Source organism: Phytophthora parasitica (genome assembly GCF_000247585.1).
Source record: "Phytophthora parasitica INRA-310 unplaced genomic scaffold supercont2.6, whole genome shotgun sequence".
NCBI classification, from domain to species: Eukaryota; Oomycota; class Peronosporomycetes; order Peronosporales; family Peronosporaceae; genus Phytophthora; species Phytophthora nicotianae.
In genome coordinates, this window is record NW_008648992.1 from 770,428 (window position 1) to 796,944 (window position 26,517).

The following is a 26,517-nucleotide window of genomic DNA, read 5'->3' on the forward strand; positions in this document are numbered from 1 at the left end:
CATTCACTAATTCAAATGGTCAATTGAAGTTGTTAGTGTCTAGCTGCTTCGGTTAAACGCATCGTACGGGTTCTCCGTGCTGCGCAGTGCTCGCTGGAGCTCCTCGTAGTCAGGAAAATTGTCAGCCGAGATCACACCATGACGGACGAAGAAGTCGAGCAGTAGAATGCACACGTCAGGCTTGAAGCGCTCGGACTCCGACCACAGACGTGAAAGTACGTCCTGTACAGGCATCAGGTCGAAGCTCTCCACCTCGCCGTCTTGATTGACCGGAACAATATCCATCGGCAGCTCCACGTCAAATATGAGCATCGTATCGTTTGTTAAGCCGTACGGATGATTGGACACGTACGAGATGCTGCCGGCAGCCACGAGCCGCGAACGCGTCCAAGATGGATTCAGTCCAGCCTCTTCTTGCGCCTCCTTCACCATATTATCGAGCGCTGAGATGCCTGCAGGCAGTCCTCCGCCCGCGATGGTGTCGCGCATCAGTGGCCAGCGCTTCTTGGAGGCGCTACGTGTTGCGATCCACACATGTGTCACCGTGCCAGTCTCCTTGTCGCGTACAAATCCATTGAGGTGAGAAGCGAACTGACTGAGACCGAAGTAGGGCCCCACGCCACGGTGGTAGTTGAAAATAGTGGGACTGGAGAACGTCGTCCTTGCCATGTAGAACTCGTCCTGCCAGAATGGGAACGCTCCTTCCTGCTTCAGCTCGAATTCCATCCTCTGGAACGCCTGGGACCGCTCCTCAACAGTGCTGAACCGCGGCTTCATGATGATCTCGTGGTCCGTCACCTCTAGTAGATCCTTAAACTTGCTCAGGCGCTGCGCCATTGGTAGTACAGCATAGCTCATTAGTCTACCGGGACTTTGCATACTAGTAGTGTTAGATACCGCAGCTCACCTCTCGCTGCTCCTTCAGGACGAACCCTGCCACGACCGACGTGCATGGTCCCTGAACGCCCAGGGCGCGTCCCCATACCTCCCCCTCATCGGGGTGCAGCATGACACGCAGAGGCACATATGCGTCACGCGTCCATCTCTTCACACGCGCCACCAGCGGTCGCCACGCCATCGAATCGTACCAACACTGATTAAAACTCGGTGAAAAACATACATACAAACTCCAAGTGTAATTCAGGATGAGGCACGTGTCAGAACCTGCTGACGTACTTGGAAGTGCGCTTGCAGCAAGCATTGAGTGGTGGGAACCCCCTCTATATATTACATGAATCTCTCATCTCTTACTCCTTCTCCGCTATTATCTCCTTCCTAAGACTTGGCCATCTCAGTGCAGGATAAAGTTGAGGGAGTGCGACTTCTGGTCAAACTCGTCGTCGCTGTCTGCATCCTCCTCCATCTCAGCATCAGGTGCTTCGTGGCCATACCTCGCACGTTCACCCGCATACTCGCGGGGCTGGCCCTCGCCGCGCTGACCATTGAAGCCGTTCGTGCGCTGCTGCTGCTGTTGCTGCGCATTGGGCGGCGCCATGCGAACATCCTCCCCATTGTTGTCGTCCTCCACGCGATGAGTGCGTCCGTCCGAGGAGGGAAGAGTGCGCCGCGGGGCACCGCCTGTCAGCGCCTGCTGCTCCACAAAGTCGTCCTTCATGGCCTTGAGATCAGACAGCGGCAGCCCCATGAACACGCCGAATCCGTAGTACACCTTCTCGTCTTCGTTGTCGTTATCCTCAGCCACGCCGCCTACGCGCGGGAGGTTCGAGCCAGGGGCTGCACCCTCACGGCGCGTCGCCAATCGGTTCTCCATCGCCATTGCGCTAAAACTGTGCTCTTCGATAATGGCCGAGGGATAGCGGTGCAGGATAAATTCGTACTTAGTGGTATGCGGATAGAATGCACTCATTACACACATGGCTTCACGGTTACAGATGCAAGCATACCGAATACCGTAACCGAACTCTATTTCGTCGCTATTCAACAAGCTACATAAGCTCGTTTCCCCCTATTTCCTTCGGCGGAAGCGCTTGTACGACTTCTTACCCTTAGATGCCAGGTCTTCATTGGCGTCACGAGCACGGTACTCGCCGTCACCGGTGATCTGAGACCCTAGTTCCTTGTGTAGCTGCCGGAATTTACGAGCAGAGCCCACTGGACGCAGAGGAGCAGCAAGCAAACGACTCAGTTGAGCACGTAGCGACTGCACCGGCTGATTGGCTGTCTTCCTCTTCTTGCCATCCTGGTTTCGCTGCTTGGCTCCTAACTCGAACAACAAATCCTCGTCCATATCCAAGTCAGCAGCAGCAGCCATTTGCTCGAACCACGTTGCCTCCGACTTGAGCTTGCCAGCAGCGTTCTCCTGCTCGTTGATACTCTTGGCAAGACGCATACGCTCGTCAATCGCCTCCATATACCGATGGTCGAAAGGGAAGTCTGACAGTCCAGTGGGTCGCTGCAGCATTTTACAGATCTGCGTGTGATACTTGGCATCAGTGGGAGACACCAGCGAAATACTGAGACCGTCCTTGTTCGCACGAGCGGTACGACCACTACGATGCACGAAAACCTCCGTGGAGCGAGCAATATGGTAGTGGACGACGTAGTCCACACTAGGGATATCCAGACCACGCGCTGCAACGTCCGTCGCCACCAGAATACCCTTAGCATGTGAACGGAAGCCATCCAACTTCTTCAAACGCTGACGTTGCTGCATCTCAGCATGTAAGGCAAACACGGGGAGGTTGAGCAGATTCAATAGGCCCGTAAGTTTCCGGACTTGATGAATAGCGTTCAAGAAGATGATGGTTCGGCCAGGGTATTGTGTGAGGAAGTAGTACAGGAAACTATCGCGAGTAGACTCCGTCACTTCGTGCTGACAGAGCTCGAGACCTGCAGGCAGAGACAACGCCACATTCTCCTGTTGTTTCTTCATCTTACGCTCAACTTCTTCCGAGATAATCGGCTTTGCTCCAGGGATACCCATGTCAGGCTCTGCGATACTGAGATCCACAACAGCAGGCTTTCCACGAAGACCCACACGCTTCATGACTCGCTCCAGAACACTCAGCGCATTACGGTACTTCTTGGTCTTGCTCTTCTGGAAGCGACCGCCTTCAGGAATCGTCAGCGTAGCGGAGAACAGGAATGTCTGGCGTACATGTCGCGGAGTCACGGCTTCACCCTTAGCCTTGGTCTTCGCTGCCTTCTCATTCCCCTTAGTCTTCTCTTCCTTGTCTTGCTGCTTACGTTGCATCTTGAGCACATCATCAAGCATCAAAACCTTCGAGCCACTTGCGAACTTGGACATATCGATATCCTCGCCATCATCTTCATCGTTATCCTCGTCCTCTCTTTCCTCTTCATCTTCTTCGCTGTCCGAGAGGTTAGACAGTTCAGAAGACGTAGATTTGCTCTTACGACGCAGCACATCGAAGATCTTCTCCAATTCCGGGTACGATCCAGGCTGCAGCATACGATCCGCCTCATCCACAACCAAGAAGCGCAGTGTGGTAGCCAGATCCTGCATGTGTTCATGATTCGCCTCAATGATATCCCAAAGACGACCAGGGGTACCGATGACAATTTCAGGTCTGTAACTGAGAATTCTCTTCTGCTTCTGCACAGCCATACCGCCCACCAACGTAACCACACCGATCTCTCGGTTCCGCACCATCTTCTCGAGATGTTGCTGGATCTGGATAGCAAGTTCGCGTGTTGGAGTTAGAATCAGCGCCTTGCAGTCTTTAGTGTATCCTGGTTGCTCGCGTTCATGCAGCAGCTGGCTCAAGATCGGGAGGCCAAATGCCAATGTCTTACCGGAACCTGTCGGTGCTGCACCAACCACATCTCGGTTGTCTACTAGTGCTGGCAGCAACGTGCGTTCCTGAATGCGTGTTGGAGCAGTGAAGCCACATGTCTGCAGTGACTGCATCAGCAGTGGATGCAGCTTAAACTTATTCCACTTGGGCAGATTTACGTCTTTCAAAGCGACTGTCTCCACCTGCTCCAGCTCCTTCTTAGCCTTGCCACCGCGGTTTTTCTTCTTCTTGTTCTTCTTCGAAACATCTTCTCCACTATCCTGTCGCTTCGTCTGTTCCTGTTCTTCCTCCTTCGTCTCGACATCCTTCACCAGTTCTGGTTTCGTTGCCTTTGATTTCCTACGTTTCTTCTTCTTTCCGCCCTCTTGTTGGCTCTTGGCTTCTCCGACCAGCATCTTACCACCATCCTCCGTAGTCTCCACACGATAGTCTGTCAGCTCCTCCAGCTCGAAGGCGCAGCCATCCTGGAAACCCTCAAGCTGCATATCCTCGATGTCCACTTTTGTCCAGCCGGAGTTGGCCATCGACGAGCTCGCATCCGCATCTGCACCACTAGCGCTGGAATTCGAGCGTTTCTTCCGCTTCTTGGACGGCTTTGACCCGGCCCCGGACGCCGGCGCCAGCGTGTAGGGCACCACGGACACACCGCTCATGCTTCCACTTGACCAGTGACAGGTGCAATTGCAACCATTATCACGGCGAGTCTCAACCAGCCGAATTTTTAACCAATCCTCAAATCGTATTTCACCGTTTATGACCAATCATCGCCCTATTTTTAATTTTATGTGATTGCTCGTCAAGTCATAATTGCCACAATCGCGAGCAGCTCAGATCTCCGGGTCAAGACATGCGCGCGTTTTCTCGCCTCACGGCGACAGGCCGCGCGATACGGCGCTCAAACGTCACGCTCATGGCCTCTAGTAGTAGTCGCCGTGGTCTAGCTAGCGAGGCCTTTGTGTCGCGCCACTACCAGATGCAGGACCCTAAGGACGTGGCGGACTTCCTACACCGCAAAAGCTTGACTGTACGCGAGACAGATTCTCACTTCGTAGTGCGCGACTGCCCGTTCTGCCACGCCACACACGGTAAGGCCGACAATCTCTTCAAGATGTACGTGCACAAGACGCAGGGCGTCTACAAATGCCACCGCTGCGGCTCAGCTGGTAGCTGGTTCGACTTTAAGCGCAAGTTGCAGGGCAATGTGGGCGTTGCCTCCTCGAGTAACGCGCTTTACGGAGGCAGCAATGCTGGGGCGCCTGGGGCTGCTGCAGAGGTGAAGGTTATTCAAGCACTAGACAACGAGAAGGCCATGGCGATACAGAAAAACCTGCTGGACGACCCCGAGTTTGAACCTGTGCTCAAGTACCTGACAGACATTCGTGGCCTCTCCAAGGAGGTATTGCAGAAGTACTGTGTAGGTGCAATTGAACAGCCGTTCTGGGACCACGATGCAGGCGAACGCGTCAATGCCCAGTGTATTTCCTTCCCGTGGATGGCTCGGCAGATGGACATGAACGCGATGGGAGTTGTGTGTCAGGATGAGAAGCAACAGACAACAGAAGACAAGAACTTGTACGACGTTGTCCGACTCAAACTACGCGCTGTGAACGACAAGGCTAAGCAGCAGCTTGTGCCTAAAGGTGGCAGTTGGGGGCTTTTTGGTTGGAACACCGTTCCTACAACTGCACAAGAGCTCGTTCTTACAGAGGGAGAGTTTGATGCGATGGCTGTGCACCAAGCGACTGGTATGGCTGCAGTATCACTACCGAATGGCTGCCAGTCGCTTCCACCGAGCGTCCTGCCGTTGCTCGAACGATTCAAGCGCATTTACCTGTGGATGGACAACGATGCCTCTGGTCAGTCAAATGTTGAGAAGTTCGCTGCAAAACTCGGCATGGCTCGCTGCTACATTGTCCGCATGCCTACGAATGCAGCGGCGTCTTCTATTAAGGACGCAAATGACGCTCTCCGAGCCGGCCTGGACCTTACAGCTATCGTGAATGCAGCAGAACGTATTCCGCACAGTCAGATCACCACGTTTGAGGAGCTTCGTCGTGACGTTTATGAGGAAATCGTAAACCCGTTGAAAGCTTGCGGCGTGCAATCTCGCGCTTTCCCGTCGTTGAACAGACTGATGAAGGGCCATCGTATGGGTGAAGTGACAGTGCTGACGGGCCCTACAGGATGCGGTAAGACTACGTTTCTGAGTCAGTTATCGCTGGACTTATGTGGTCAAGGAGTGAGCACACTGTGGGGTTCATTCGAGATCAAAAATACGCGACTAATGCACAAGATGCTCACACAACTGGCCCAGAAAAATCTGTCAGGTGACGTGAGAGCGTTTGAAGCCGCAGCTGATCGGTTTGAGGCGCTGCCCATGCATTTTTTGCGCTTCTTTGGTAGTACCGAAGTCGATGAAGTTCTGGACGCCATGGAATACGCTGTGTACGCCTACGATGTACAGCATATTCTGTTGGACAATGTGCAGTTCATGATGGCGGGTCAAGGGCGTGGATACGACAAATTCGAGCGACAAGATGCAGCATTGGACAAGTTTCGAAAATTCGCTTCAGCTAAGAATGTGCATCTCACACTTGTGATTCATCCGCGGAAGGAGCAGGAGGACCAGGATCTCACACTGTCGTCGGTTTTCGGTACGGCTAAGGCTACTCAAGAAGCCGATAATGTGCTGATCTTGCAGCGTACGCGTGGAGAATCCAAGTTGGACATCCGTAAAAACCGCTTTGACGGCGCTTTGGGCTCAATCCCGTTGAAGTTTGAACCGGATTCTGCTTCGTTGCGCGAGGTAGGCACAGAAGGGATGTCAGAGGGCGTTGCAGCTGTAGACCTCGAGGCCGAGATGGAGCTCGCTCAAAAGCGACGCATTCAGAAGAGCTCTCGTTCACAGGAGCATCTCCATCCAGAACCACTCGATATTGAACCACAAGATGACCAGTCTTCGCAAACGTTCCAGTATGTTGCAGCTCCTGCTGCTGATTCTGTGAATGGCCATGAACACACGAATGGATTCCACGACCATAACGGGAGTTATAGTTTCAAGGTCAACGGAAGCTCTTTACCCAGGCTCAGTGGTGACGACACCGATGATCACGACTTCAATGGAAGTAGCAGTGGCCTCAACGGTAATTCCAGACTAAACTCGCCTGGGAGCAATCTCAATGGCAATGGACCACACGCGAACGGGGGTGAACCTTTTGCCGCTTTCACGCCTATCATCACGCGGTAATTGCTGCTCAATATAGGGAAGTATTACCGAAATCCATGCTCGCGTGCTAGCCGTTAGTTTTTCATAGTTTTTCTAATACAAAAATTTACTATCAACTTCTAATGGTCCCCAGCCACGAACTAGAGCCTTGTCATCTATCGCAGAGATAATTGCTCGTAGATTGTCCACGTGACTGCCGTGGACAGCGTTCGTTTGATCACACGTGGAAGGATTCCCTTTGCGAAGCCACGCAGACCTTCGTGGTGATAGATCTTGGCCACAGTCTGTCGCAATGTGAGTGAGTTCTGCACAGCAGCAGCGCCGCCGTCTCCGTTGTTTACCATAATGGCGAGCTGCATGCGTGTCTTTACCACATCGGCAGGATGCACGATGGACGTCGCCAGCACGCCCGCGACCACGCCGCTGCTGAAATGCACGCCGTACACTGGCAGGTGCGAAAACTTCTCGGCCCACGAGTCGCGCAAACGCGTGTATATGAGCACATACAGTCCTGAAAACGGCACGTCTCGGATGAGCGTTGGCATCATGCCACGATACAATCCACATACGCCTTCGTGATGCAGCACGTGACGCACAACCTGCAAGTTGCTATCGAAAGTACCAGGCGGTAGGAACTCCATTCGCGCCTTGACAATAGTGAAAGGAGACATGACACCACCTGCAAAGGTACGCGCAAAAGCTCCTGCCAGGAAGGTGTTGACTGCAGTTTGTGGGAAAAGGTTGAGGCAGTGGTCCAGAGTGGCGAAGTAGAGCCCGGCGCCGCCCGCGACGCGAATGAGCGTGGACGAGGTTCCACGCCACATGGAGCGAAGCCTCGCTACAGGATCGTCAGCCGGTCGAGACGCCTTAATGGTGTCCGGAAGAGAGAGGCGTGAGGTTGCAGTAGACACTTTGGGAGGCTCCGAATGTGACGTGAACGCGCCCTGTTGATGCGTGCGCAGCACGTCCAGAGGCTGGAAGGCCAACGCGGAAATCATACCGGACAGTGCGCCCGCCAACAATTTCTTGGTCTTGCGTGTGGCGCCAGAGAGCTCGTCAATGTGGCGCTGGTCTTCCGCCAGCTTCGACACCATCATGGACGGCGCAGGTGTCATCGACTGTTGCTCTTGATTACTTGAGGTCGTCGTGGATGCCGGAATGCCGGCAATTGAACGAGTTTGAGAGGGGACCCATTATTTGCCGTGTGTGGACCACTACGACTACTCTAAGCCCCAAAAATAAGTTTAGGGTTATTTAGAACATTATTGCTTGTCATTTTAGATTTTGAAATTTCCTCGGATATCTCAATACAATATTTTAAAGAACGTTTTTCGGAGATCATTTTAATGATCTTTATTAAAATAACTCCAATGGATTTGTAAAAGGACCAAAATACTTTTTGATTGACACACCCAACAAATTTGATATAGCTTATCACGTCGGAGAAGTACTTCCCGATCAACAACGACTAATTATTGCAATGGTCGTGCTGTGCAGCGCAGGGTTACACAGTAATCGAATGACAGAGGCATTTAAACTATCACATACATAAGAGCTGAAAGTCGTAACGATTTGTTGAGTCAAACTGTGACGGGCTGCCGTCACACGCTTGCCATCGCGTTGCGCGATGGCCAATCAGGCCCCGATTGTGTATCACTGGCTGGGACGGCCTCGCGTGTCGAGGCCGTCTCGTCAATCAATATATTCAGAGTCAAATTTACCTTCCTCTTCAGTGTACGTCGGTAACGGGCCAGAAAGCCCGTTACACCTGGAAGCACTTCGTACTCCGTCCGACGACCAAGACCAAGATGAACGACGCGTCGATGGCAAACGCGTCTGTCACTTCGCTGGATCATGCCAGTTTTCCCCACCTCTCGACGATAGAGTGGGAGGCGCTGCACCGCCTCGCTGCAGTGTCTGGCGACGGCGTCATTACGACGCTGCTGACTGTGGGCACTGAGGGGCAGCAACGCCTGGCCGCCCAGGAGTTCATGGCGCGTGAGCTCGCTGACCTTCGTCAGCGAGTATCGACTCCCACACAGACCAAGAACAAGACCGACATCGTCAAGCTCGATGTCTCGACCTACAGTGGCAAAGGCGAGAGTCGCCTTCACCTCAAGCGCTGGTTCTGCGAGGTGGACATCGCAATTGAAGCTCGGCAGCTGTCTACCGAGCTCGCGCGCACGCGCTTTATCCTATCCAAATTGACGGGAAAGGCGAAAGATTGGGCGCTCGGTAAGCTCGTTGCCGACGCCTCCTGCTTCCCGACTATGGACTTAATGAAAACGGACCTGCGACTCGTATTCGAGCCGCCACAAGAAGAGACCGCCCAGAGAACAGCTCTTCTGTCCCTGCGCCAAGGGGCCGTGTCGATGCTAGAGTATATCCAGCGCGCGCGCCACCTCGTATCGTGCATCACGTCTCATCCGGCGGACATGACGACCCAAGTTCATGTCTTCGTGTCCGGTATGAACGCTGGCTACCAGTGTTTCTACTTGACCCGGAAGACCCCATCGACTCTAGAAGAGGCCTTCGCCGTCGCCCTCCGCGAAGACTACAGTGTGACAGCATCGCAAGCACAAAAAAACGGCGACAACCAGTAGGTGTGGGGCACCCTACTGGTCGCGGAAGGAGCGATGGCTCTCTGTGGCAGAGCCTCCTCCTAGCCCTCCCGTGCTTCATGCACATCTATTTTTCACCACCTCCGGCAGCCTGTAGGTTGATCGTCCTCAACGTTCAAGTTGATGGCGCGAGCTTCGTGCGCTGCTGGATTCGGGCGCGACGAACAACTTTGTTCGCGCCGAGAGTTTGGCGGTGTTACCGGCGGATCTGAGCCTTCGCGAAGGTCGGAGGGGGGGGGGGATGATCGTGAAGTACGCCGATGGGAAGCCACGGCGCACGCCGCGGCGCTCTACGACCTTCACGTACGAGTTTGACGGATTCCGAAGCTCCGAAGAGTTCCTAGTGATCGAGCTGAGTGGTTCGTTCGACTGCATTTTCGACATGCCATGGCTCGCCCGTCACCAGCCTGAGATTAACTGGCTGACCGGCACAGTCCGTCCACGTGACATCGACGTAGTACTGGCGTTCTTGCGCAGAACGCCGAACCGATGGCCGCATGTTGCAGTGATGGACTCCGACTCCATGACCCTGCCACACCTGAAGTCCTTCGTGTGCGGCGTGCGAGCGCGCATCTTGCGCCGGTATTGAGCAGGTGGCTCAAGACGTGTCTGACGTGGTCGAGCATGGGCTCCCACGTCCCGATGAGCAGCGGCTCTCGGCAGCAGACAACAACGTGGTTGAACAGAGGTTCCCACGCCCGGACGAGCAGCGGCTCTCCGTTGGCAACGAACGAGAAGACGTGGTTGAGCGTGGTCTCCCACGTGCGGTCGAGCAGGGGCTCCCGCATGTGGTCGAGCAGGAGCTCCCTGATGAAGTTGACGCCGATGTCGTGTCCCGGTGTCTGAGTACAGCAGACTTGGTCGAGCGTGGTCTCCCACTCCCTGCTACGGACGAGTTCAACCGGCCTGTTCGTCGCCGTGGTCACCGCCAGCCTCGGCGACCCCGAGCTCTTCCGCGTGAGATTATCTCCGTCCTGATGGGGGATGACGCGGCGACAAGACCACGTAAGTACGACATCGAGGTCGCACGCCTTCCGTCTGACGCATCCGAGATCACCAAGTTGCCTGGCCTGTCGTGGAAACACTTCCTCCACGACTTGAAGCATGGAGAGATTGAGCAGGTTTGCATGATCGTCGCGGATAACTCTGCAACTATCGCGGCTGTCGATATAGATGCTGGCGATCTAGCATCTGACGCCCGAGAATGTCCGAAAGGTGCTGAGCCGAAGTCCGCCCGTGAAGCCCGCTATGCAGCTCAGTCGTTGCCGGCACTCGAAGCCGCCGGCAACCCGGTTGCTCCACTGGTTCGCGAGTTTATCGACATCGTCCCTGCCAAGGTTCCGGCTGAACTCCCCCCGGGTCGTGGCGTCAAACACGAGATTGACCTCGTGCTCGGCGCGAAGTACTGCTTGACACGACAGTGGCCGCTTCCCCGTGACCAAGTCGAAGCGATCGATGCGTTTTTTGAGGGTCGCCGGCAAGCCGGCCATGTCCGTGAAAGCCTTTCGCCACATTCCAGTCCGACTTTCTGTGTGAAGAAGGCGGCGGGCGGGTGGTGCATTGTCCACGCCTTCATCAAGCTACCATCCCGGCGCAGACGCCCATCCCGCGGAAGGACATGGTGCTCGACACTATGTCTGGCAGCACTGTCTACAGTACTATCGATCTCATGGACGGCATCTACCAAATCTTGATGCGCGAAGAAGACGCGCCGTTGACCGCGGTCAGCACGCCCAGTGGAATGTTGTGGGAATGGCTCGTGATGCCGCAGGGTCTGAAGAACGCCCCTGCCACTTTCAATCGCATGGTGTCCAATCTACTTCGCCCGTATCGCGACTTCGCGCTCAACTACTTCGACGACATCTTTATTCACAGTCGCGCCGAGAGCGTCATGACGGATGTCGACATCCACCTTCAACACCTCCGCAAGGTGTTTGATGTAATGCGGGAAAACAAGCTGTACGCCAATTTGAAGAAATGCATCTTCTGCGCTCCCGAGATCCCAGTGCTCGGGACCTACGTCAGCAAGGACGACGTCCGCGCCGACCCGGAAAAGATCGCGGCGATCTGCGCTTGGCCAACACCACAGGACCAGAAGCAGCTCCGGCAGTGGCTCGGACTCGCCACTTACCTCCATCATTACTCGAAGAACTTTGCTTCGACTGTCCGTCCGCTGTCTCAACTTTTGAAAGCCGACGCTACGTGGTCGTGGCGCCCCGAATATCAAGCTGCCTTCGACGCGGTGAAGACGAGCTTGTCCACCGCGCCAGTCCTGATGCTCCCGGACCATTCGAAGTCCTTTCATGTGGTGTGTGACGCGAGCGCCTTTGCTATTGGAAGCGCCTTGATGCAGTTTAATAAGCGAGCGAGTGATAAGTTATCAGTCGCGTCAATTGAAACCCGCGGAGCGGAATTATCCGGTCCATGACAAGGAGTTATTGGCGATGCGATACGCCCTCATCAAGTTTCGCGTGTACCTCTTGGGCGAACAAACTTTCGTGGTATATACGGATCACGCTTCGCTTCGGACGGCGACGAAGAACCCCCATCTGTCACAGCGCATGGCACGCTGGTTATCGCTCTTCTCCAAGTACAACTTCGTCGTGCACTGCAATCCGGGCAAGACCAACATTCTCGCAGACGCGTTATCGCGTCGGCCCGACTACGTGTCCTCCGGTCGCCACGCAGATGGTGACGACGACGAAGACGACTGTGCTGTGTGTATCGCTGAAGGCGTCGCTACTGTTGAAGTCGCAGCGTCCACTCCGCTACGTGACTTGATCTCCGACGCGTACAAGGACGACGCATCCTGTTCTGAGCTGATCAAGTTCCTGCGGAACCCCAACGACACAGCCAAGCGCAAGCGGTCCCCAGGCGCACGCGCTCGCATCGGCCGCTACTCCCTTGACGGCGTGCTGCTGACGTACCGCGTCGATCAAGAGGACTCTCCCCGCATCGTCGTTCCGCTTGACGATGATCTCCGAGCTCGGCTGATCCACGAGTTTCACGATACTCCAAGTGGTGGACACCTCGGTCGCGAGAAGACCTTTGCGTCCCTTTCTCGCGACTTCTACTGGCCGCATATGTACAAGTGGGCGCGGAAGGGGGTACGCTCGTGCGAAGCGTGCCAACGCGTGAAGCCGAATCCGTCCAAGCAGGCCCCGCTTAGACCTCTCCCAGTCGCCACCGACGCGTGGTCATCCGTGAGCATGGACTTCGTCTTTGGCTTACCTCGGGGCACTCGAGGTCGTACTCATTCTCGTCTTCGTTGGCCACTTCAGCAAGATGGTCCATCTCGCTCAAGTCGCAGCTTCGATCACCGCACAGCAGGCTGCTGCGCTCTTTGTCGACGTGGTATACCGCCACCACGGCATCCCGTCCTCAATTGTGTCAGATCGGGATCCTCGCTTCACGTCCGCCTTCTGGAGAGAGCTCTTCAAGCCGCTGGGGACGCGGTTGGCTATGTCTACCGCGTCACAGCCCGAGACGGACGGCCAAACTGAGCGCGCCAACCGTGTCGTCGAAGACGTGCTCCGCAGCTTCGCCACATCGTTTACCTCGTGGAGTTCATTCCTGCCCATGGTCGAGTTCGCGATCAACAACGCTGTGCACGCGTCGACTGGCCTGACCCCGTTCTTCATCAACTTCGACCGTCGTCCCAGCGCTCCTTGGGATGGAGCACCCGTCCATCGCTCCTGTTCCCGCAAGCGAAGACGCGGCAGTGTCCGCGCCGTCCGACCCGGCAACCTTATCGCGTGCGGCCGTGCCTCTGACGTATGTTGCCAGTCGTGAAGGTGCTCACGACACTGCTGCGCCACTATTACACGCCGTCACCACGTGACATGGTGCCAAGACTGCCACGCAAGGAGTGCGTATACGCGCCACCACCAAACCCGCGCTGAATCCAGACGGTGCGACTCAGGGCCAAGTGCCGCGAACAAATGCCGCCACGGGGGCGACACCGCCTGACATTGCCGCTTGGACTTCGCGGACGTTGATCGCTCCAAGTCAATGTCGTGCCGTTGAATACCAGAACGCGCCGGGTGCGGTCGCTTCTGCTGTGCCGATTCCCGCCAACTTCGACCCGCTTCCGGTGCCACAGCCTCATGATGCTGTGACTGTTAACGACTTCCTGGCAAAGCGTGAGTCCATCGTCCGCTTCGTACGCTACACCATCGCAACGGCGGTGGACCGTCAAAAAGAATATGCTGATCGATGCGGCCGCAAGAACAGAGAGGTGTTCGTTGTCGACGACCGCGTCCTACTTTCGACGGCCGGCATCCAACCAACAGCGGTGACGAACTTGGGTACCAGCAAGCTTGCACCACGATTCATAGGTCCATTCAAGGTTACGAAGGTACTTGGGGATGCGTACACGCTTCAACTGCCTACCGCTATTCGCCTGCATCCTACCTTCTACGTCGGTCGACCCCGCCGATACCACCCGGCGGATGTCCCTAGTGGCAGTCCCGATCACGTTCACGGCGCTCCGGTCCACGTGCCCCCAACTGTCGACGCAGCTCCTCCAGGTCGCGCTCCAGCCGCTCCCAGTCCCGGCGGCGTTGATGCTCCGCCTCCGCTTCCGCCCAGCGGTCGTACTGTCCGGTTCCTGCGCGACGGTCCTCCGCCTCTCGTGGATAGCGCGGGCCACGTTCGACATATCGTGAAGGTGATCTTGAGCACGACGATCGTCGCGCTGCTCCTCGTCGTACGCAGTCTGGCCGAGGCGCTCGTATCCGCGGCAATCGCGTTCCCTCGCATCGGCAGTACCTTGTCCGCTGGCTCGGTCCATTGGAGGATAGTTGGGAGCCCCGCGAGGTGCTCCTCCAAGACGTTCCGGACTGCGTGGCGGCGTACGAGGCAAGCCTGCTAGGCGGCGCGGCGGCGCGCCGCGCCTAGCCTCTTCCAGCGCGCGCTGGTACCGTCTGATCACATTGTCTTCGGTGGGGGAGAGAGGGGCAGCGTCAAGGATGCGCTGCCATGCTGCAGGACCGGGTCGAGAGCGCTCGTACCCGCGACAGCGCGCACAGCCTTCGTTGAAGTGGACGAAGCAGCAATCCCGATCGGCTCCCCATGACAGCTCGCATACTTGCTCCGCAAGCGCGCTGAGGGACAGACCAGCGTGGTCCGCCTCGCGCTGCTCCAACTTCCGCTTGAACTCATCGGCGCCTTCCGTGTTCCAGCGCTCCACGAACGCAGTCCAGGCGCGATCCAGCGACCGCGGGGTCACGGTGGCCGACACCGTGGCGGGCTTGCTACGCGTCGTTCTCCAACGGCGGAACAACTCCTGCATCTCAGCGTCCCCTGGCGAGTTCACCACGGCGCTGCAGTCGTGCAGCGCCCAGCGTTCCAGCACTTCTTCGTACGTGGACAGTCGGTCGCGGTCCGGCGCCTGCGCCGCTCCTCGCTCCGCTCCCGCCGCAGACTACATGCTACTGCCAGCTCGCAAGATCCAAACTGAGTCCGTGCATGTTTCATTTTAGTGAGGGGTGGTGTGACGTGCTGCCGTGACACGCTTGCCAACGCGTTGCGCGATGGCCAATGAGGCCCCGATTGTGTATCACTGGCTGGGACGGCCTCGTGTGTCGAGGCCGTCTCATCAATCAATATATTCAGTCAAATTTACCTTCCTCTTCAGTGTACGTCGGTAACGGGCCAGAAAGCCCGTTACACAAACGCACATGCACCGGTACTGAGAGTGTATATACTGCAGCTCCTTCCAACTGAGCAAGCTAAGGGTGTCTGCGTTCGACAAAGATCTTAGATGGTAGCAGCATATACATCCCACAATTGTTGATATCGACAAAAACTTCTAACCTACTCACATACGACTGAAATCTGTATTATCTCGGAGCGAAGTAAGGTACCATTGTGAGAGAGAGATGGGCCTTAGTTCCGTAGCTTGATCCCATCGGATTGTAGACTAAAACTTCTTTAGATCTCAGGTTTATCATGACCGATCAGCACTTACGACCCCCCCCCCCCCCCCGCACACACACCTCCTATTTCCCGTGGTAGTTCCACTTAAGCGGTCGATTTGCATGACGAGTACCATTGCCACGATAGGCCGTGCTCTCAACTTTGATTTGATGTGTTGGTGGCGTGTCAAATGACAACTAGTGCCCTGACTACGGGCGCTAAGTGCAACAAACTGTCGATGCGAAGCCACGAAACGAAAACAACCCGAAACGAAGTCCCACAACCTGGTGCCGCAGCTAGATGCTGGTTGTTGGTAAGAGATGAAGTAGAGTAGTGATCAATTGGTCGGTTAGACTAAAGCTGTCTCAAGCAGCCACCTGCCCATGGAAACGAGGACACGGACATAAGTATTATGGTCCCATCCAAAAACCTTTCAATCTCAAATCCGAATTCTATTGTTATCTACCAATGAAAATCTAAACTAGTTTGATGTCGATTGACTAAAACGTTCTCCTGAGCGTCACAAAAACTCCGGATGACAAGCTTGATTGAAACAAATCCAAAAAAGTTTTACTAGTGAGGTTGCGCTAACCCCGAAGTTTACGAGGCAACTTGCGTGCCAAACGATTACCCCCTTTAGCTGCTCGACCTTTGCTAGAGGTCCAACTGGACTCTACCAGGATTCAAATAGAATCGCAATTCCCCCATAATTTACCAGCATTTGTTGAAAATGTTACCGAAGAGGTATATGCACCACCTATCATATTGCGTCTAACAACCTTTCAAGTTGCCTTGTCTAACCTAAGCCGAATAGTTTAACTTAAACCAAAGGGAATGCATACAAGGCAAACACAATGTAGCTGTTCGTAATATGCTGTTCATTGTAAACTGCTAGCAAATTCAGAACAATTGGCGTGGGAGTTCTCTGCCGTCGCATTGGCAAGAGGACTGCATCGTAACATGTCGATTCTTATGCGGTCCGGAGATATAATATGTGGCAAGTACCCTGTAGCTGGATGCGCAGCTGCAACTAAGCAAATCTGAAAATGTTACATTCGAGGCTATCGCGTCGCCTCCCCACCCTTTCCGCAGCTCGCTCATTTGGAATTAGTTCGGGAAAATCTTACTTCTGAGCGCCTCTGGCGGACTTCTGAGTGGCTACATCAGTTGGCGGAGAAATGAGTGGGCTGTTGACTTCTGAGTGCGGCTTGGTTGACTTCCGAGCGGATGCAGGAAATATGAGCGTCAATGAAAAGTAATGTATTGATGAAATAGTAGTGCTACCTATTTCAAGGGACTACTTCACGCAGTGAATTGTGCTACCCTGGGGTCATTCCTGTTTCGTTTGCAAAGCGAATGGCTTCAGCAAGCGCTTGACACTCGAGATATCAATAGAGCCGCCAGATAGCAACACGTTCCACTTGTACACGCCGCGCTGATTCTTCCACGTACTCACCACACCAGGAATGTTTTCGTGTGAACTTGGATTCTCGATTAAGACGGGAAAGTTTAGTAGACGACTTGGTTTCGCTAACAGTAGCGCAATCATATTGTCAACATCAAAAAATGCTGTTGAGTTGCCATCTCGAGCCAACGCGCGAGAACCTTTCCGTGGACAACCGGGAGGCTTTCGCGCCGGAAGTGCTTGCATCATTACACTCAGCGGAAAATCGTCGATAAATGTCATCGTAGCGACAATATGAGAGCACACCCACCCTGTCACGAAGTAACTTCTGCACGTACACAGATACTTCGATCGAACAAGTAGTGCCTGACAACAAAAACAAGCAAAGTGCCAAATTAGCTAAACAATCGCTCAAAGCGCTGTAGTACATACCTCCTGGCGCGTCCACACAGGTTGAGCAATGTCGTGGTCAATGTTGATCGTGCGGTCGCGCATTTGCACTCGGTGCATGGACAGATAGTCTACGTGAAGAGTATCTGTCGTTGCGTCTCTTTTCAGAGTTCCATCGCGGGAGTTTTCAAACACGCGAGCCGTATATTTTCATGCTGTTTAGGTTACCATCATGCGGGCCATGGGACACGTACTTCGCTAAATTGTAGAGGATCGCCTGGATTAAGCGTGCCGGACCCCTTCCTTGGTACACATAACGAAAATTCCCATGCAGAGTGAGTTGGCTACCTGCGACGACCCACTCGTTTGCTAAAAGCCCCCCACAATAGTGACCAAAAGAAGACACAGCGTCAGCTCAATTTCCAGCGTGAATCATGACACTAGCAAGGACGTCGTTTAACACACGAGCTGTAGATGCACGTAGCGATTGAATAGCACTTTTCTTGAGGCTGCGGTGATGCGACTCAATGGGATTCTGAGAACACCGGCAACTCCACTTGACACGCGATACCAACGATACCAATTCGTGGACAGATACTCAGCTTCCAACCATGTCGCGTATGCTTCTTCTCCACACGCTCTCCAATGTGCAATTACTATATCACGCATAGCCGAAAATTGAGCAGGGCTTCGGGCTTCGTGCAAATAGTCTAGACACACACGGGCAACGCCCGATATAAAACTGGGCGATTTCAAAATTGACTCCTTCTCGCCGGTCTTGCGTGCAAGATGAGCCCAGCAATTTAGCAGCGTAATTTCTAGCCACTCTGCCTTAAACACATTTGCAATTGCAGCATCATGATCAAGAGACCCAAACCGAAGACGCAGCTCAAGACCGAAAAATTCCAGCGATCGTTGGTGCACAATTGACAACATCTCAGTATATGCTCGCTCATTTCAGACTTCACGAACATGTAGGCCCAGGGGACGTACCGATGAACGTACTTTTGCCGATCAAAAGCAACGACAGCAGGTCAAAGCAGACCAAGGTCCACCCACCAAAGTGCACCTTGTATGTGCCATCCGTCACACCGAAAACACCATCTTCACCTTGGCCGCAAATTGAGAATGCAACATTCCGGAATATTTTTCGTGAGGTGAACACCAACCCCATGCAAGCAGGATCGAAGCATCAGAAAAGTAACCCCAACACAATTACATCGTTTTGAGTTGACGACGCCACATTAGCAAATTCAACTCGATCAGCTTCCAGAGAAAATGAATCCACGGTTTTACCGAAAAAAGCAACTTGAGTCTCGCATATACGTCCACCAGCCCACTTCAGTAAATCAGCATAGGTCAGGACACTTTTGCCTGAACAGTACAAGTAAATTAGTACCGCACAATAAAACAAATTATTGATTGTTTGACTCACCTGCTGCGAGCCTGCTCAAATATTGCTTCCTGTTCTTCAACTGTTTCTCGGTTGGCAAAAACCTTAACTTCTCTGGATTGTTGGTGCACACTTTATCTAAGAGGACAAGGCAAGCTTTAGGACCATTGCCTCTGAGGAGACTATCGACCTCTCCGAGAATTGCTCGATTTATACCCATCTTAGCCACATTGGACGTTTCCTCAGCATGGGCACCAGTAGCTTGGAGTGTGTGTTTGCTGTCTTGCGAGTGCAGACGCAGGAAATACGTGCAGGAAAGGTGCGATGCGTACCGATATGTCGTTATCTTGACTCCAACTCTAGCTGACTTGTGATAAACTTTAAAACGATACGAGGAGTGGCTGTCCACGAAATCGCCGGCTTGTTTAAAAGATGAAAATTCACCAATCACTGGGACATCGTCGGGCTGGGACTGCGTTCGGTCTCAAAACTCTTCTCCCTCGGGTTCAGAATCAGAAGACGCCACATGACCGTCCTCCGTTGCCATCGTGGCCGCAGTGGTGCTAGTTGGCAAGTGAAGAAATGCACAGGGTCCTGAAATATACCCTCCAAAGTTGCTAAAGGACATGGACGCCTTCACAGCCAACCGCAGCATTTATTCCTTTACAGTCAACAACAGCATTTTGTTAGCAACACACGTCGCACTAGGGCGATTGGAAGCACTTCAAGTTGAAGTCTTCAATACCATTCAATAAAAGGTTTCTTACATGTTACACTCACTTGTCCTCTGCCACCCAGAAGTCCTCCGTGTAAAAACGAGGAAGGACATTACTCCGCCATCACAGAAAAGGCTCATAAAAGTCCGCTTCTTCGCTTGTTCGATCGGAAGTCCGCATGTTGCCGCTCAGAAGTAATCCGCACCCAATTAGTTTGTGAGTGGAGTTCTAACACCCAATCACCCCTTCTGAGGGGGGGGGGGGGGGGGGGCTTCACTACGATTTCGTCCGGATGGAACTTCTGGAATACACACAAGCATGGCTGCCCTACCGTTTGGGGTTTCCGATAAATCGATTTACAGTTTAATTATACTTGTCAGCTAGTTCACCTGGCTTCCTGTCTGCACCCTGGTCTCTGTTGCTCACTGATTATGGCTATGTCGGCATGTACGATAGCCACCTTGTATTCTTAAGACAATGTAAAACATCCGGTATTCCTCGCCCAGGATCGAAGTCCGACCAGGTCTAACTAGTCTAGGGTCTTCTGGCAGTCACAGTCACAGGAGGCTTGATCACGCTGTTCCACGTCATACGCCTAGCCAAGCCAGGTGGTACACAAGCTGGTGCCCTCTATCTCTCCTTTTGGGATTTCAAAATAATTGATAAACGCTATTGGGATTCACTTTGCCTGGGGTAACAAAGCCTATCCATAGCTAAGCATGATTCATCACGATTCATTTCACGTGCCATTCTGCTGACTTCACAAGCCGGTCGTTTCGATTCCCTGCCCCCTCCCCGCCATTCAAATCAGTAGCAGCTGCTTAGGATCCGATAGAGTTCTTTGTCCGATTTTGCCGAGGTGTACTAGTCAAAATGGCATCGGTATTACTTGAACTCTTAGTTTAGCTATACAAGTACACCCAAGCATGGGTATACAGAAGCTAGGAATAGGAGCTGCTATGACCAATACAACCTGTAATCGGCTGAAAACGATTCTGGAACTCGTCAATTGTAACAACACCGTCGACGATATGCCAAGAGCATGAAAGCTATAATGTTTGTTTTTGAGTTATCGCGTTCTGGTGGCCACCCGTAAGCAGTGCACCGATGCTGAGGATTCCTAGGCATGTTTGTGGAACCACCGACTCTTCGCGCAAAGATTTAAGTCTGGAGACGGGGGGGGAGGGGGGGGGGGGGGTTGGTAGAAATGACGATTTAGAGTAGTGTCAATGGTTCAAAAGTATCTGACAATGACCGAACGTAGAACCAGATCAGAGCGAGCTGTCAACGGAGCAAATCTACCGATCGATTGGCGAAGTTTGCCATATCGCATTACCCTATCTAAGCTACATATTGGATTTCGGAGATTCGAAATCTTTGTTGGAGGCTTCAGGTGACCCTCTGTAAGCTTCAAAACGAGCTCTAGAAGTCAGTAGATCCAAGTTTGCTGCTGTTTAACGAGTGAGTTTAGAATCGGCTATGAAAGTGGGAGTACCTACCTGATAATAATGAAAGGGTGGTCTCGTCACGTTGAACTCGTGGACATCGAACCAAAGGCATCAATACATGCATGTAAACTGGGTTTCTTTTTTATCGAACTACTAGCCTAAAATCGTAGGAGCTTCTGTCGACATACGCTATAGTAGGGGAATGTGCTGATCTTTTCACAAAGAGTGCGACACTGTGTTCTGCTGTATTGCAAAATTTTATCCCACATGTGCATACCCAATAGTGCCATGATGCTGGACTTCAGTCTGCCGGAATTGCTTCTAACGATGCTAAACTTTCGGTACCTCAATACTCACTGTTTATCACCCGGTTGCGTTCTGTTTTGGTATCCTTGCGTTCGTAAAACTTGTTATCATGATTGGTACTTCCCTGCATGAAAAGGGAGTTCAATACAGAAGATAACATTCGCAAGCTCGCGTTTAACTGATGATACCAAAAATATATGTATATGCAATGAACACCTCAAATTGTAGATCAAGTCGCCATGCACAGTAAAAGTAGAAAAATGCACTACGCGCAAGGACACTGCTCCCTTTCCGACCGCCATGCAACCATAAACACTATTTTCCTTACTCGCTAAATCTTGCAAACGCCCGCATCGTTGGTCACCGTCAGGATACGCACACAATGTGTAGAAAGGTGTCCACTTTCTCTGCAATTCAAACACTTTTTTGCCTACAAATCCGAAACTTAAAAAAAAACGTCAACAATGGAACGTTCCTAGATCTCCCACTTATAGACAATTCTCAGCGAATTACACATTCGACACTTTACCTTAATTCTCTTTCTTCTTGTCCTTCACTTCTGTCTTTTTCTTGGATCCGTGAAGCGCAGACCCCTTGATACGAAGCTGGCTCCAATCTGGTGCTGTTTCGCCATGGTAGCCGTAGTCGAAAAACAGTTCTTCACCCTTGGAAATATCTTGCTGTGCCCAAATGGAAATTCGATGTTCGCCACCCACAGTCAGAACTTTTCCCTTGCACTTCTTGTTCACTGCCGAGTGGTTTGCGAACTTGCTTTTATTGCCCTTGCGAATTGCGTCAACGACCGAGTCGTCGTCGACATCGAACAAAAAGCTGATTGTCATCTTGTCATAGATGCTTCCACGTCGTTCAGCTTCATCCTGGGATAGAAGCGCGCCGTGGTATTCGTAGATGAACTCGCCACGCTTGATCGGTTCCAAGGCAAACGCACCCCAACCGTGTGTGGTAGAATAGGCCACGCCAATTTTCTTGTGCTGACCACGCAAGATATTCACGTTACAACAGATACCTAAGTCCAGTGCGGACATGTTTCTGCGTTCCTCATCGAAGATCAGCGCAGGAACTTCGCTAGCACCACAAGTGATGCACAAATCCGGATTGCACTCGCGCGCAGCAACGAAACACGGACACGCCTTGGTTCGGCAATTGCCGAGGCTGCACCTGCAACCAGGGAACCTAAAAATCCAAGTTAGAATTGGGTTAGCAGTAAGTACAGCAAGCGTAAAAAAGATCACACAAACCTGTTGGGGCAGTCACGTGAGCACGAGCACGCCTTGTCGCACGTGTGGTCTCGAGTCATGCATGAGCAGTCTGTCGAATCGCATGCTCCTTCGTGGTTGCACGGTTCGTACTCGTGGTTCGCTCCCTTGTCCTTCAAGCGGTTGTTTCTGGTTCGGTTGAGCAGAATACGGTTATTGCTGCTACGTGAGTTCCGAGCCCTTCCACGCTTTCGACCATTGTGAAGAGAACGACCTTCAGGCGAGAGAGGCATGTCATCCATTGAACTGGTGCGCGTAGGCTTGCTCTGTCGCTCAGATTCCAAGAACGCCCCAACCTCCTTGCACGTTGTCGACTTGACCATCGACGAAATGATACACGGGTTGTCACCGATGATGGTATGAAGCTTGCGAAGTAAGACCAACTCGGTCTCACTCAGTGCTTTTGTGGTGGTCTTCGCCTCATCCGAAGAAAGACCAGTTTCTCCAGAGTTTTCAGCTTTCCAGCACTCACTCGAGCAGTTCTCATCATCCTTGAGCGACTTCTTGACAATGGCAGTCACCTCAGCATAGTGAGAATCGTCCAGGTACTCTGACTCATCCGCCACCTGCGGATATATCTGCACGCGCTGAGGACGAGACTGCTTCCTCTTCGATGGCTGTGCAGCTTGTTTAGTTAAGCTTCGGCTAGCCAGAGTGTTGTTCCTCGTCGCAGTGCGAGTAGATCGACGCGTTTCATTCGATTCCCCAGCAACTACCACTTCTTCGTCCGTGGCAGTCTCGTAACAAGCCTCACTCGACCCGTTCTCCATAGTAACATCTTCATCGGTAGGCACATCCTCTTCGTTCTTATCATCAGCTTTGAAATTGTCTTCAGCTGAGCAATTGCCACTATCCACGCTCGGCGGAGGGCTCACAGTGGAGGCGCAGCTTTCTGGGCTGCAGCTTAATTGTTCTGCGATCTCCTCCTGCTCTTTCTTCCTAGTAGCTGCAAGTGCTACAGCTGACAGATGGAGTGGCGGGTTAGCGGGATCAACTCGATGAGAGGGGAGAGGGTGTTCAATGCCGTGCTCCAGACAATGATAATCGTAACACATCCGGCAGAACATGTCACGATACGTAACCAGCAGCTCCGAATATTCATCAGTTGAACGCAAACCCAATCCGTAGCCACGGTTGGCGTGATTCCTTGCGAGGTTGGAGTCGAAATATGTCGCTGGAGGTGCTAACCGCTCCTCCAAGGTCTTCTGAGAATCATCAGCATCCCCAAGTGCTGGCTCCAATGTTGCAACCTTGGTTAGCGGGAACTCTGGTGGTTTACTCGAGATCAGATCCTTCGCCTCCTTGATACGGCGTGCGGCGAGTCGAGTAGAATCGTCCAGCTTCTTGATTTCAGCGTAGTCCGAGTAAGCTTGGGCAAAGCCTGGCACCTTTTTCAGTGCACTAAACACCTTTTCCGTGGGGCCGCACTCACGAACAACAAGACGCAACATAAACTCATTCACCTCGCCATCCAATCCACTCGAAAGACTGGAGTTCTTGGGCGCAACCGCATCATACCAAGCTTCGTCGATATCCGCACCGTCGTCATCTTCTCCGAAATAAGGCTTGTAGCGCAAAATCGGGTCGTCTTCCACGCGGACATTAGCCTTCACGCCAATATAGGCCGTGCATTTGCTCAGTGGCCGAATATTAGGCAGCTGGTTAACGTCGTGAGGATAGAGCTTCTCTTCGACATCAATCGTTTCACCCCAAATGTTGGTGTACCCCAACGACAACGCCTGTGTGAGCTTTTCCTGCTTCATCTGGTTCAATAGAGACTTATCCAGGGTGTCCACATCGCCCAGACGCTTGCCTTCAACTACGCAAAACACATAATTAGAATTAGCGCTCCGTAAACATCCACGTGATATGCAGGAAATATAACCTACGCTGGGAATCCTGCCTCTGATTCTGAACCGCCTCGTGCGCAGCCAGATACGCTCTAACTTTTGATCGCGATTCGGCAATTACTGCCGAGGTTTTTCCTTGATGACATGCTCGAAGTCTAGGTAGTTCACGCTGGATGATGTTTGTCACGCGAATATCCATGTCCTCTTGTGTGATGGTCTGGTCGGGCTCATCGGATACTAATGCGGATGAGATAAAATGTGTCGATTTTCCGAATTGTGGCAATAGCTTGCATTTGCTCCTCAAGTCACCATCCACATCTGTGCAAAAGATAACAACTACGTCAGTAACAATGGCTAAAGTGCTGGTCCTCCATCTAGTACAGTACAAACCATAGCTGAGCAGCGGCCGGTCAAACTCCGAGAAAAAAGGAAGCGCAACATCCACAGGCAGTGGCAACAAATTCGACGGTGCCGTATCGAAACACACGTTCCGCCACACTGTGCTGTGCATCACTGTATCCCGAGCATTTCTTGGACGCGCCAACTTGTCGGAAACAACACCAGACTGTGCAGGCAGAGAAGACTGCACTCCCGACGTAGCAGACGAAGATCGAGAGTTGTTGTCCCCTTTCTTGGCTTTAGACTTGGATGACTTCTTCGATTCACTGGACCTGTTTTTGTTTGTCTTGCCGCTTTTGCTTTTTTGGTCATTAGTACGCGCTGAAGCAGGTTGCGCAGACGGCGTTTTGGGCTTGCTGGGCACATACTCTTCGTCGCTAACTCCCTTGTTTGACTCCGAATACGATTCTTCCAACAACGGCTCGGGCTCGTATGAGCCTTTGGATTTGTTCTCTTCGAACTTGCCATCATCACTCGGCTCCGATTCAGACCAACCAGTTCCGTCGATAACGTTGTTATTGCTCTGGGCTGCAGAGAAAAAGAACGATATTTTCTGAGCCGATGATGACTTTGTCGTTTGCTTCGGTGCTGATTTTGATGCCACTTTCTTTTTCTTTTTGGGGGGCGCAGCACGATCCTTCATTTTAGCGTTTTCATCACGCAGGCGCGCAAGTTCCCGCTCTTGAGCCACCACATCCTTTAGAGACATTAGCTTACTTCGGGGACTCAATAAAGCTGCACGGTTATCGTCCGTAGACGACGAAGACTCCGACGACTCATCACTTGACTCAGGAAAGTCGAAATCAAATGGCGAAGGTGACGCAGTTTTCTTCAAAACTGAACTTTTAGTCCTGGAAATAGGCGAGCTATTCCTCGTCGAAGCTGCTTCACTTGCCTTGCGCTTGGTGCCTGTAGTCGGTCGACGCGCAGTGTTGCGAGGCGCCGACTTGCGATGCGCCATCGCCTGCAGCCTCTCGAACTCCCGCTGCTGTGCCTGCAGCTCACTGAATGACATGGCGTCCGCATACATGCGTCCATCACTGTCAGCGAACCTCAACTGCGTCGTCTCCCCAGCTGTGTCATCGTCCGAGTCCGCCGTAGCGCTGGATAGAAGAGCAGAGCTGGTTTTCTTCTTCTCGTTTTGAGACGTTGACTGTTCACTGGTAGCACCCTCGTCCTCCTTACTCTCAGAAGGAACCTCCTCATCTGATTCACTGTTATGAGCGGAGTTCAATACCTTGGAGTCACTGACTGAGACCTTGGGAGACTCCACACGCAGCTTCTTGGGACGAGGGGCTTCGGACTCGTCCGACGAGCTCACAAGCAATGGGGTGCTCTGGCGGCCACTGGCGGGCGCTGGCTCCTCATCGCTCGAGTCGTCGACGACAATCACAGAGCTGGGTGGACTCGGCATAAACTGTGGCAATGAGTACATTAGGTTAGAACAAGAGCGTATTAAGGGGTAAAAACTATTTGAGATGCCATGCAAGGTGCAGGTGAAGATGCAACGCTACTATTTGTGCTGTATCGCGATCTGCGGGCGATGATATGCATGATGAATATCCTACCTTGCCTCTCGCTTCCGTGAGCCTTTCGTTCGTTTCACAAAGGTGACAAGTGAACACGAAAAAGATTAGGGAGCTTATTTGAGGTACGTTTTAAATTAATTTTTGTCAAATTGGCTTAATTTTTACCGTTATTGGGGCTACAAGTTAGAGATTTGTTTATTTGATAAAACAAATCTCGGGGCCAGAGTTTCTAATACTGTAAGAGAAATCATTTCTTCCC

At 52.7% G+C, this 26,517-nt stretch overlaps 9 protein-coding genes across 11 annotated transcripts; 2 read left to right on the plus strand and 7 right to left on the minus strand.

Moving 5' to 3' along the window:
- Positions 1 to 39: 39 nt before the first annotated feature.
- On the minus strand, positions 40 to 1,201 carry PPTG_03940 (hypothetical protein; the record flags this gene model as incomplete). The annotated part of the gene is made up of 2 exons (XM_008897739.1): positions 40 to 828; positions 908 to 1,201. The coding sequence occupies 2 exons, from the start codon at positions 1,199 to 1,201 to the stop codon at positions 40 to 42; spliced, it is 1,083 nt and encodes a 360-aa protein (XP_008895987.1).
- Positions 1,202 to 1,291: 90 nt separating this feature from the next.
- Positions 1,292 to 1,777, minus strand: PPTG_03941 (hypothetical protein; the record flags this gene model as incomplete). The annotated part of the gene is made up of 1 exon (XM_008897740.1): positions 1,292 to 1,777. One exon carries the CDS (start codon positions 1,775 to 1,777, stop codon positions 1,292 to 1,294), a length of 486 nt encoding a protein of 161 aa, XP_008895988.1.
- Positions 1,778 to 1,859: 82 nt separating this feature from the next.
- Positions 1,860 to 4,500, minus strand: PPTG_03942 (hypothetical protein). The gene has a single exon (XM_008897741.1). The coding sequence runs from the start codon at positions 4,430 to 4,432 to the stop codon at positions 1,967 to 1,969; it is 2,466 nt and encodes an 821-aa protein (XP_008895989.1). The 5' UTR covers positions 4,433 to 4,500; the 3' UTR covers positions 1,860 to 1,966.
- A 91-nt stretch (positions 4,501 to 4,591) lies between these two features.
- On the plus strand, positions 4,592 to 7,145 carry PPTG_03943 (hypothetical protein). Its single transcript, XM_008897742.1, has one exon. The coding sequence runs from the start codon at positions 4,627 to 4,629 to the stop codon at positions 7,024 to 7,026; it is 2,400 nt and encodes a 799-aa protein (XP_008895990.1). The 5' UTR covers positions 4,592 to 4,626; the 3' UTR covers positions 7,027 to 7,145.
- Positions 6,942 to 8,165, minus strand: PPTG_03944 (hypothetical protein). The gene has a single exon (XM_008897743.1). It carries the CDS (start codon positions 8,118 to 8,120, stop codon positions 7,161 to 7,163), a length of 960 nt encoding a protein of 319 aa, XP_008895991.1. The 5' UTR covers positions 8,121 to 8,165; the 3' UTR covers positions 6,942 to 7,160.
- A 6,431-nt stretch (positions 8,166 to 14,596) lies between these two features.
- On the plus strand, positions 14,597 to 15,109 carry PPTG_03945 (hypothetical protein; the record flags this gene model as incomplete). Its single annotated transcript, XM_008897744.1, has 1 exon — positions 14,597 to 15,109. The coding sequence occupies one exon, from the start codon at positions 14,597 to 14,599 to the stop codon at positions 15,107 to 15,109; it is 513 nt and encodes a 170-aa protein (XP_008895992.1).
- Positions 15,110 to 16,875: 1,766 nt separating this feature from the next.
- PPTG_03946 (hypothetical protein) lies at positions 16,876 to 17,460 on the minus strand (the record flags this gene model as incomplete). Its single annotated transcript, XM_008897745.1, has 2 exons — positions 16,876 to 17,316; positions 17,383 to 17,460. The coding sequence occupies 2 exons, from the start codon at positions 17,458 to 17,460 to the stop codon at positions 16,876 to 16,878; spliced, it is 519 nt and encodes a 172-aa protein (XP_008895993.1).
- Positions 17,461 to 17,796: 336 nt separating this feature from the next.
- On the minus strand, positions 17,797 to 18,276 carry PPTG_21542 (hypothetical protein; the record flags this gene model as incomplete). Its single annotated transcript, XM_008898343.1, has 1 exon — positions 17,797 to 18,276. The coding sequence occupies one exon, from the start codon at positions 18,274 to 18,276 to the stop codon at positions 17,797 to 17,799; it is 480 nt and encodes a 159-aa protein (XP_008896591.1).
- A 3,102-nt stretch (positions 18,277 to 21,378) lies between these two features.
- Positions 21,379 to 26,385, minus strand: PPTG_03947 (hypothetical protein). 3 transcript variants are annotated; one of them, XM_008897748.1, is made up of 6 exons: positions 26,298 to 26,385; positions 24,721 to 26,146; positions 24,370 to 24,648; positions 22,463 to 24,299; positions 21,733 to 22,397; positions 21,379 to 21,647 (listed from the first exon to the last, which is right to left on the minus strand). In XM_008897748.1, the coding sequence occupies exons 2-5, from the start codon at positions 26,141 to 26,143 to the stop codon at positions 21,734 to 21,736; spliced, it is 4,203 nt and encodes a 1,400-aa protein (XP_008895996.1). In that variant the 5' UTR covers positions 26,144 to 26,146; positions 26,298 to 26,385; the 3' UTR covers positions 21,379 to 21,647; position 21,733. The 3 variants fall into 3 exon arrangements, with proteins under 3 accessions (XP_008895996.1, XP_008895994.1, XP_008895995.1); XM_008897746.1 differs by having other exon boundaries at positions 21,379 to 22,397; XM_008897747.1 differs by having other exon boundaries at positions 21,733 to 24,299.
- Positions 26,386 to 26,517: the final 132 nt, after the last annotated feature.

What these genes read in the sequence shown, in the direction of transcription:
- PPTG_03944 (XM_008897743.1), bottom strand. Translation starts at nt 8,120, where the DNA reads ATGACACCTGCGCCGTCCATGATGGTGTCGAAGCTGGCGGAAGACCAG.
- PPTG_03943 (XM_008897742.1), top strand. Translation starts at nt 4,627, where the DNA reads ATGCGCGCGTTTTCTCGCCTCACGGCGACAGGCCGCGCGATACGGCGC.
- PPTG_03942 (XM_008897741.1), bottom strand. Translation starts at nt 4,432, where the DNA reads ATGAGCGGTGTGTCCGTGGTGCCCTACACGCTGGCGCCGGCGTCCGGG.
- PPTG_03947 (XM_008897748.1), bottom strand. Translation starts at nt 26,143, where the DNA reads ATGCCGAGTCCACCCAGCTCTGTGATTGTCGTCGACGACTCGAGCGAT. An exon ending in CCGGCCGCTGCTCAGCTATG is followed by an intron (nt 24,649 to 24,720) that starts GTTTGTACTGTA and finishes TCTTTTGCACAG; the next exon opens with ATGTGGATGGTGACTTGAGG. An exon ending in TCAGAGGCAGGATTCCCAGC is followed by an intron (nt 24,300 to 24,369) that starts GTAGGTTATATT and finishes TGTTTTGCGTAG; the next exon opens with TTGAAGGCAAGCGTCTGGGC.